At 40.0% G+C, this 10876-nt stretch overlaps 1 protein-coding gene across 2 annotated transcripts in view; it reads left to right on the forward strand.

The window, feature by feature from the left end:
- Positions 1-10876, forward strand: part of NUCKS1 (nuclear casein kinase and cyclin dependent kinase substrate 1) — a 23058-nt gene that overhangs the window by 1183 nt on the left and 10999 nt on the right. For both annotated transcript variants that reach the window (XM_019546546.1, XM_019546545.1), the window contains exons 2-3: positions 9176-9225; positions 10666-10771. In XM_019546546.1, coding sequence (XP_019402091.1) covers positions 9176-9225; positions 10666-10771 — 156 coding nt within the window. The remainder of the gene's footprint in view (positions 1-9175; positions 9226-10665; positions 10772-10876) is intronic.

Here is a 10876-nt window from a genome sequence, read left to right on the forward strand (position 1 = left end):
GCTTAGTGCGCGTGCGGAGGGGGCGCGCTTAGTGTGCGCTAGTGCGCGCGTGCGAGGAGGGGGCGCGCTTAGTGTGCGCTAGTGCGCGCGTGCGAGGAGGGGGCGTGCTTAGTGTGTGTGCGCGCGTGCGAGGAGGGGGCGCGCCTAGTGCGTGCGCGAGGAGGGGCGCGTAGCGTGTGTGTGTGCGCGCGTGCCAGGACGGGGCTCTTTGCACGTGCATGACAGAGGAGGTGGCTCTGTGTGTGTGTGCGTGCGTGGCGGTGGCTCTTAGTGTGTGTGTGTGCAACAGTTTTGAACTCAGGCCTGTACCAGGATGGAGTTTATGGGGAGTCTAAAATGCATTGTTGAATTACAATGATTTTGCTGAAAAGCTTGTAAGTCTTTTACCAGGTGGACACTTACCTATATTTTCTTGTCAATGGGAGTAACTGAGTTCCTTCTAGGTTAACTCCTGGTAGGACAGAGAAGATGTTTGCTCTTATGGCATCTCAGAGTTTTGTTTTGGTGAATGTGAATTTTTACAATGGTGAATATTAAATGAGCTGTGAATAATAAAATGCATATTTTACAAAAGGCAATAGGATTCGAGTTCGTTTTTGTTTTTAACAGTTTTCTGACCTGCAAGACATGCTTTCATAAAACTGTATACTATCCGCTCAGAGAGAGACATCCGTTATGCCTGTCAACTAATTAAATCTGTAGTTTTCCTGACTGACCAGTTTTGACCAATAATATTTATAATCTTTGCATGCCAAAGTAGGTGGTAATAAAGCTTATAGGTCAGGTCTGATACAGAGGATGTGTGCATGAGGGGTGGGGGTTGAGGGGGTTGCCACTGAAGCACTGAGTTGCCTCTGCCTTATAGGCTTTCTTGTATCCTATTAAAGAATTAGTTTTGGGCTTTTATACAAAGTAAGATACTGGATCAAATGGACTAGTGGTCCAATCTTGAATGACAATACCTGTGTTTTAGAACACAATATGACTTGGTGCTCAGTGGGAGAGTTAAGATATGTTCTGGCACTAACCCAATTGTCACCCGTGGACTACAGGTCTGCTGACTACAGGTAAAACAAGAAGTGTCCAGTCTTTAAATGTGGTTTCTAAAAGTTGGCTTGTTTGTTTAAATATGGTAACATTCATTCTGTAACCAAAGATTAGACTACCATTCACAATTGTGAAAGATGCGACACTAGTTACCGTCTGTAGACAGGCTCTGGTCTCCATCAAAATGAAATGTCTGAGTTTAGTAGTGTGTTAATAACAGACTACCTGCAGATTGGTCCTTTTGCTCAGTTAGTTGAAGAACTTGCCATATTTTTAAAGCGTTGGGTTTGCAATAGGTGTGATTTGTCACAGAGTTTGGGCGTCGTAATTTGTCATTAGCCAGCAATAGTGAGGAAAGACGTGGAATCGAGTTAGCCAAGGTTGTGCGGGGTGGAATGTTGTTGCCGTGTTTTGTGGCTTTGCAGACATGAGTAAAATGTCCATTCATTTAAAATACCATCCTAACTAGAAATTTGGGATAAGCAACACTGGGCTATTGAAGAGGAGCTTCCCTTACTACTTTATTTTGCTGATAAGCAGAGGACTTTGGTCTCAGACTGAATCCAGCACTAAAATTTACTTTAAAAAATTGGCTCTGTCTATGTGGTATGTGACATCCTCTTTCCCTGCCCACCCGATGCCCTGATTTAAAAAAAAACAAAAAACAAACAAACACAAACCCTCCAGACCTCATGTTCTTTTGTCATGGATTGAGAGTAATTTTTCTTGCCCCAACCAAGACCTTTCTGGCATCTCTTCCAAAAGGTGAGAATTGAGAGCAAAAAATGCTAAAAGTTCTGCAGCTGTGAAGTGATCATCATCAGTGGGATATCTTGGCTAGGAAAAAGGAAGGACTCTGTAGTGGGCTCTGCAAATATGGCTATTTCTAAGTGTATGAAGGAAATCTAGTATTTATGGTAGCAATATTCTGGTACTTGGTGCATATTTATCTATCATAAATTGTTGTAAAATATATTTTATGCAATACATTTTTCTGGTCTTAGTTTCTTTTCAGCAGTACCCATTACCTTTAGACTTGGTGTTTTGTGTGTACTGACAAGGTGGTGCGCGTTAGGGCTGTGCGGAGCTTTGGTCCCTGATTCAATTTGGCCCAATTCGGTGGCCGAATCTCCAGATTGAATCGGAGGACACGTTAATCTCTCCGAAACAAATCGGACCCCTCCAAATTGATTCGGAGAGATTCAAAAAGATCCTGTGATTCGGGCATAGATGCAGCTTTAAATGTTTTTTTTCTACGTACCTCAGGGTATCAGGTGGCTCATGAATGCTGTGATGCTAGGGTGCCTGGAGTGTACTGCAGCGGGGTGGGGTCCCCAGTGCATTTGGCAGGAGACCTGGAAGTGGACCAGCAGCATTTCTGGGTCTGCCAAGGAGCATGCTGGGGAGCCCCCAGTGACTGGTGCCTCCTGGGTCTGGGGGACATCCAGGTCCCCCCGCACTCCTGTGGGACGCTCCATTCGCCCCACCTTCACAGCATTCACATGCTGCGCCTGGTATCTCAAGGTATGTAGAAAAAACATTTAAAGCTGAGTCTATGGCCGAATTGCTAATTCTCCGAATCGGCATTGAATCTTCAGATTCAGTTGAATTGAATCGCTGTCCCCGGTTCAGGCCGAATCCAAATTGGCCCCATTTCACACATCCCTAGTACTCATACCAAACTGATAGGTGTTGTTGTGTACTCTTTTTCATCTATGTGTTGGCTTATTCATCTATGAATGTCAGGCATGAATGTCAAATCTGGATGTAACCTGTTTCATTATCAATATGCTGCTTGGGCAATGTGAGTGTCTGGTGACACGATTCTTGAAAACGTATGCTTGTGACTTCACAGCCACCACTTTTCCTTGTGTTGGCCCTTTGTGCATTAGCCGTTCAGCATGGGGTTATTTATTTCTAATAGTGTCCAGAATATACTAGATCCTTTCCAAATAGGAGAAAAAACATGATCCCTCCTCTGAGGGATTTGCAATCCAAAGAGAAGCAAAGTGTTAGAGGCAAGTGACATAGCGTACTGAAAACGAACCAGCAAACAGGACATGTGGCTGAAAGTCAGTGTGCCCTCTCTTACCTGCTTCCTTTTCCTCCACAATATTTCCTTACTGTATCCTAAAAATGTTCTGTGGAATAAGTTCAAATGGAGGATGGGTACAGGGCTGTATAAATTGCTTGATGGTATTATGCAGTTGTGAGCCATGTGTATCCTGAGAACTGTAGATTTCATAACTCCAAAACCCTGTAAGACTAAGAGCAAACCTAAACCAGTGACGACCTGTAACTGGGGGTCTCTAGCTGGTGGGTCTCTTGTGCAAGAAGAGGTGTGCCATTTTTGTAAAGGAACTAACAGTGCAGTCAGTGGTCCTCAACCTTGCTACTCAAGTCCCCTCCTCCCCTCTTTGCCCACCAGAAAATGTCAGTTCTCAGCTTCTACTTGATGGTTTGACTACTGAAAAACAATAGCGCAGTTCTTTTGCAAATAACTCAAGACTATGACAGGTCAGATTGTGTTTTCACACTGGATTCTTCTTTGAAATCTCTGGATTTGTCATGGGTAGCTGTTAGCTCACTGAGTGGTGGTGCTAATGTTCTGTGGTACCCTATGGCACCCTTGCAGTACCTCAGTACCTTTCTGGCAGCTACTTGCCTAAAACAAGTGTTTTAAATGTGGATGCATTGTTATAAGTTGATGTGTATTTAATAACAGACCAAGATAGTATGAAGGCTGTTTTATAGAATTTTTTAAGACTTATGCGTACAGATTTTTCAAGGTGTTTTAAAAAAAAAAAAAAAAAAAAAAAGCCTGCCAAAGAATTTAACCTTGTAAATGGAAATGTTCTCTTCCACTTAAGAGGAGGTGGTGGAAACAAGAAAGTGAAACCAACCACCCGCATGTTTACCAATGAACTCAAATTTCAGTGGCATCTAGAAAAGCAGCAGCATACAAGGAGGAAATGCCAGCTATACTCTTGTAAATATTTCAGTTTAACTGTTAGTTTAGCACTCCTGTTTTATAGTACTTTGACTATCTTTTTTGCAAGCTACTTGGTGTCTTGTTCTCTCATTTGTCTCTCCTCTTCTGACATCAGCTAGGATATTCCTCAGTGTTTCTGCTAATGCTCACTTAAGAAATAAGGTTTTCTTTTTGTTACGAAATTTTAAGGCAGTATAGCCCCCTTCAAGGACTTGGTTTTTCTTGCCCCATTGCACTCCTTCTCCAGCTTGTGGCCTGTTCTTTCTATTGTAATCTTTTTGGTCTTTAATATGGGCTGTATACTTCACATCTGTCAGAATATTCTAGCAGAACTTCCTTGAGGTTAAGTACCTGGTGAAAATAAAGATAAATAATTGGCTGTATTCATGCTGCCCTCTTGAGCTATTTCTTAATGCATATGCGAGTTAATGTATTAATATGATACTCCATTAATATGAGGCCTTATTTGCTGAACGTGGTACTACCAGTCAAATGACGCTGAAAATCTAGCCAACTTGCTAGAATTTTAAGTGTGTTAGTACAGTCTTCCTGTCATAGACAAAAGTTTCTTAAACACATGCCTAGTAATCTGAGGGGCACCAAGGTTTTAGTTTTAGGGCTCGGCACCCTCATGCATGTTGTTCTTGTACAACTTCAAAAGTATCAGATTGGTTTCTGGTTCTTTAACACCTGCTTTTGGGATCCCTCTGTATTTTCTTCCTTTTATTCAAACGAAATGCATCTTCGTAAATTTTCTTATACGCTTAAATTTTTTAAACTGAAATCAAATTGCATCAACTCCAGTTGTGATTGTGAGATTGCCTTGTATGTTCATTCTCATGGAGTTTAACAAATACTTTATTTTCTTGTCCGTCTCTCTGAACAGTGCTCAGTGTCTGTTACTGGTAAGTGAGGCATCCTTGATTGACAGAAATGGCAAGTATAGACTGTAGAAACACCTGATTCTTCACTGAAGTGACTTTTGGTAGAACAGCAAACACCCAGTAACAGGTGTTGAGCCTGAAATGTTGCGCTATATGGGAAGATTTTTATTTGCTGCTTCAGCTGAGCTGTGCAGCTCCTAGCAGTGCTGAGGGAAAGGGTGAAAATACCCTATGGCCATTAGACATTGTACACTTACGAGCTTAGTTAAGCAGAATGTGGTGCAGGGCCACAAGTGGAGTGAGTGTTGAGCCTAGAATGAAGGTCAGACCCAAGAATAGTGTTTATTGGAATTTGGGTAGTAGAAACAAAGATTTTAGTTAAGTGGCTGTCAGATGCTCATAGTGTTGCCTGCCCCCCCCACTTGGGAAGATTCTTTCGAGAAGTTTCTTATCTTTTCGTCACTGCTCTCATCTCTGTGTAGTCATTTGTTTTCCTTTGTCCTGCAAGAGAAAAAAGGAGCAGCTTTCTCTATACAGTTGTCTACTGCCATAGTGATTTTTATGGCACTTGGTATAAAAATCAATATTCCTGTAGACAAGGTAATCAGAGCACAGCAGGGACTAGCTTACCAGCCCAACATGTAGGGTATAGTGCTTAGGAGGAGGAAGGATGCTAGAAAGTTTTCACTAATATTTTACCTGAGAGCATTTTGCATTTTCAGTTCTTTATAGCATATAATGCTCTACCAACATTAATAAGCTAGGTGAAATCCTTTTAACAGCTTATTGCTTATAAACTGTAGGATAAACGCTTTATCTTGCTGAATAGATCAGGTGAAGTATGAAGACAATTGTATTTGAAGTTGGTCGAGTGAATAGACAGCAAAATTTACCCTTGGTTTTTGAGTAAATAGAAAGTGCATACAGAAATAAGAGGCGTGTGCGCTAAATATACCTTTGTAAAGGATTGGAAAAGATCAGTCTTTAACCCATTTCTAAGCAAGGCACTTCAGGCTAACTGTTGGAACAGGACTTAAAATTTGAGGTTTCTCTGGCCTGACCTCTACACTATTCAACAAGTACTGTCAGTGTTTGTATTCCTTAACTTACTGTTTAAAACATTCAGACCACAGATGAGTGGGCAGTCTATTTTATATTGCAGCTGCATTTTAATCCCTTCTTGCTCCTCCCTGAAAATTGGATGGGATTCAGCCTCCAGAAATCTAATGGCTGTCCACCTCTTGAATCTTCTTTCATTTTTTTTCAAGAGGGTTGGCTTAAGGCTCAAGTAATTGAATTATGTTACTTCCTCTCTCTCTCAGGCTGTTTCTGGAAACCATGAATTCAGGCGTCTGTGGAAAAGGGAAGCATAGAAAACGTTGCAAAGGAATTGATAGCCAAAAAGCAACAGCATGATTTAGGAGTATCCTTCCAGCAATCAGTTGTGTCAACAATGCACACCATTAATCTCAAAGTGTAGGTTACTTCTGGGAAGTGCATGTTAAATGGTGTTGCATTGTTCTGTGATGTAGGAGGGAGGGAAAGAGTTGTACTACAAGTGCTGGATTGAAGCACAGTGCTGATTTCTGAAGTGTGGTGTTGGACAAGTTACTGAATCTCTTCCTCACTTTTCTCACCTGCAGAAAGTGATATCCCCACCATACCTTTGCTAGGTGGGGATAAGTTCTTCGTTGTCTGAAATTTGCAGTGATTGTCAATAGACAGGTGATCCTTTCTAGAATGATGAGATGGATTTTTCTACTTGCTCCTTGTCAAAGGATCCCTCTTCTCCCCCCACCCCGATTTATACATGGCTAGATCACTAGTAGTACTCAGATTAAAATCAGGCCCAGCAGCTGAATGTCATTAGCAATGTTTTATGAGCCAGAACTGAATCCACTGCACACTTGCCTGCTTTTATTGGTTCTACAAAGGCTATTTGGAGTAAAAAGTAGTAACGTTTTGTCACAAAAATAAATAGGACTAATGTGGATCATAATAATTAATGAGATTTCCATGTGTTTTTGTATAACTCTTCAGACTTACATTTGTAACTTAAATTTAGTAAATCAAACTCTTGCTAGACAAATAAAGCATCTCTTAAGGTTGTCTGTTCAGTAATAATCTGTTATATTAGCTAGCTATATTGCCTGTAGTTAGATGCTGTGACTAATTGCCCTTTTTTTTAAAAATCAAATACATTTCAGTAGAAGGATAAGCTATAGTGCTTGAAGTATTTAAATCTTTTTTCTTCTCTCTTTCTTATTGGCCTTGTGCTGCATTTGCTGGTGTTTTGTTGGTTAGAGTATGAGCAGAGAACTAGGAAAGCTCGTTTCCAAAAAAACCTTTCTCCTGGGGCTCTGGAGAGTAGCGTCTTTGGAGAGTGAGGGAACAAGTGGTGATATTGTAGGAGTGAATATTGGGAAGGGGACTTCTATTGATGCATTACAAGTGTGCCTTCAACAAAGAGACCTCCAACCACGACTTTGCTTGATGAGGTGGTGTTGGTGATTATCTTGAATTTTTAATGCCCTCAGTTTTAATAACTGCCATACTTCGTAGCATACAAAACGCACCATTTTTCCGACAAACCAGCTGCAAGAAATTGAGGTACTCATTGTAAGGGAGAAAACACAGTCATAGGAGTTTTTTCAGTACTCTTGCTTTCTTGGAGCAGAGGCTTAAAGCTGCACTTGCTCCACAGCAATAGCCCAAAGAGCAGGCTAGGCTGCTGTGTACTAATATTTTTAAGGAAAGATCTTTTTCTTCATTCTGCCTTTCAAAAACCAAGTGTGCCTTGTGTGGTGGCAGGGTGTATGGGTGAAAACCAGTGGTTTCTCAGTATTGTTACCAGACTACTGAAGGTTGAGATGTTAAGCATGAAAAGAAAATGAGGGTTTTTTTGGTTTTGGGGTGGTTTTATTCATATTCATGAGTTAGTTTTGTGTGTTGACTATAGTTGTTATAGTGATTGGAAGATTCAGTTTTTTGTCCACCTCTGACAGTTAAAAAGGAAGAAAGCTGTTCAAGTAAAACTTTTTAAAATAGGGGTGTTAAAGGAATAAAGGCATCATTCCTCTCCCCTCTCCTGCTTTTTCTGGTCACGTTTAAATGACCATACATTTCCTAATGTGGAAAATCCTGTATTTGACTTGATGTCTTTAAAATGTCGTTGTAAGTATTGTAAAAAGGTTTTTTGTAATTGTCTTTTTATTTTAATGATGTGTAACTCTTTCCTCCTGGCTGTTGTCTTTACAAAGTCAGTTTGAGGTGGCTTAATTTTGTGAAAAGAATAGCAAATGCCACGTGGGAAACTTTTGTGCGAGCAATCCTTGCCTGTCCTAACAAGTCTCCAATAATGAGACACGTGAGCATGATGCTGTCATCTTTGCAAATTAATCTGCTCATTCTGCAGCTAGATTCCCAAGTCTGTTTTGATGCCCCTTCGTGAAGACCATCTGGTATTTTAGTTTGGGAAGACACACAGGGACTTAAAGCTGGTTTTAAAGAGGGGTGTGTGTTTGCCTTAAAAACAAACAACAAAAACCCCAGTCTAAACAAGTTCAACTTCTGAATATATTTGTTACTAGTAAAGTATTAGGAGGCACCTATAGTCTCAGCAGTGAGAGGTAGGAAGTAATATTTAATACGTTATTGACCAGACAGTTTCTGAGCTATCAGCAGGGGGTGTGTTTATGGTGGGAGTGCTAAGTAATGAAACTCGGGTGACGTTTTGGGTTGCCAGCAGGGATTTAAAATCAAGAATGATGATGGAGTGTGCTCAGTTAAGACATCTTCCTGAATTTCATATAATATTAAAAGATCTGAATATACAAATAAGAAAGCGGATCTAAATTGCATTCTTCACCTGCAGAAAGAATGCTGTTTGGGACACTTCCACAAAGCGATTGTGATGGATTCTGAGTTGCAATAGAAGCTTCAAGTTTTATGATGTGCTTTTTGATGAGTGAATGTTCAATTTAAATTTTAATAGCTCCACTATAAATTGTTGGAACATAGTGACACTGCCTTTATTTGATGTCTAAGACATAGATGTCTTAGTTCTTAGGAAAGCGTTCTTGGGGCTGCCTTGGTGGGTGAGGGGGGAAGTACTGGTAGGTGATGGCCTTCAAAGACCTTTTGATTTCTGCATCAAACTAGGGGATGGTGTTTTCATGCTAGTTGTGGAAAAAAGTTCAGTTTCTGAAACTTGCGGATTTGTAATCTCCCCCTCCCTTTTTTTCTTAAATAGGAACAGGAAGGTGGTCGATTACTCACAGTTTCAGGAATCAGATGATGCCGGTAAGCTTACTTTTTTTCTTTTTAGAAAAAACACAGTTAATACTTTCGTGTCTAGTGAAGTAAAAAGTTGTCTAAATTCAGTGTTTTATTTAATGTATCTATCTATCTATCTCCCTTTTATTGCCTTTTTCAAGAATTCACACTTCATTCCTGTGCTACTTGGTAATAAGGGATGAATAATCTAAAATTTAGAGGCTGCAGTATTAGCTAAGGGCAATGATGCTACTGAGCTTTCATTGACCCTGTCAGATTGCATAGTGAGTCATGAAAGGTGCAGCAATGGATGATTCAAAGAATTTTGCCCTTTAAGCAAAATCCAAATAAATGTTCTCGGGTTACAAGGATGTATAGTCTGCTTAGTTGTGTAATACAACCTACACGTTAATAAATACATTCTGTTTTTAGTTACGATTTTAATTTAAAAGAATAGAAGTTACTGCTTCCACTTAGCGGCTCTTTATTCTTGATACGCGTTTCAAAACGCAAGTGCATTATTCAGAGATATGTATGTATTCTATTAAATAAGCCATTAAGATTTTAAACATATATACTGTTACTTAATACCTAGGCTTTGACAGTGCCTAAAGGCCATTGCATTGACAGCAGCTGTCATCTTTTTTGGTTCGTTATTGGCAGAGTGCCTCTGAGACTACTACTTTTGTACTTTGCTGCAGCCAATTTTAGGTTATATTAAATTGTATTGCACCACACAATTCTATGAATCATTCCTTAATTCTTCGTGTATTCCACATGAATTACCATTTTTTTTGGAAGCCATATGGAGAATGTTTTATGTTCTTGGAAAGTAGATGTGCTGCTACTTATTGTCTGGCAAATGAGGTTGTATTGATAATTAGGGGAAACAAAACATGCATAGTTCTTAACTGCCATACTACATTGCAGGTTATTAGCACGTTGTGCGTAATTTAGTAGTTGAAACGATTTAACTTTTAAAAGACCATATATCTATATCTAGTTCCTTCATCATAAGAACACAGGTCTCAGCATCTCTGTATAGAGTACTTGTTTTTATCAGGACTACCAGGAGTTAAGGCACGACCTCAATGTTTGTAATGGCTTTGTGTGGCAAATCTAAAGCTAAATGCAAGTTTCTCATTAACCATAAAATTAGGATCAACGCTCCTCTAGCCATGACGTTTTTCCTGCAATAGTTATGGCAACTTATCTATGTCAAATTTGTTGGCATAGTATATCCCAGCCTGTTGTTTGCAGATAGATGGGCAGGTTGATGGCATGTCATTTTGTAAATTTGGTTTTTAAGTTTTGAAAACTATTCCTTTGGACCACCTGTTGTTTTGACACCCTCTAAAATGATATGTGTTGGTAACTTCAAAGCATTACCTCTTCAGCTATATCCTAATTGGCTGTAAATTATAGTGCAATGCATTTCAAAACCATTTCCTCTATTGTATTGTCTAGATGAAGATTATGGAAGAGATTCAGCTCCTCCCGCTAAGAAAATCCGCTCATCTCCTCGAGAGGCTAAAAATAAGAGGCGGCCTGGAAAGAATTCTCAAGAGGACAGGTAACTAAAACCCTTTGTTATTTATGAAAGCCCAACATTCACCTAAGGTACTTGACATTTTGGTAACCACAGGCTAAAGTGCAAGTACTTCATTACACGGGGGGG

Source organism: Crocodylus porosus, unplaced genomic scaffold (genome assembly GCF_001723895.1).
Source record: "Crocodylus porosus isolate Cpor-Errol unplaced genomic scaffold, CroPor_comp1, whole genome shotgun sequence".
In the NCBI taxonomy this organism is placed as follows: Eukaryota; Metazoa; Chordata; order Crocodylia; family Crocodylidae; genus Crocodylus; species Crocodylus porosus.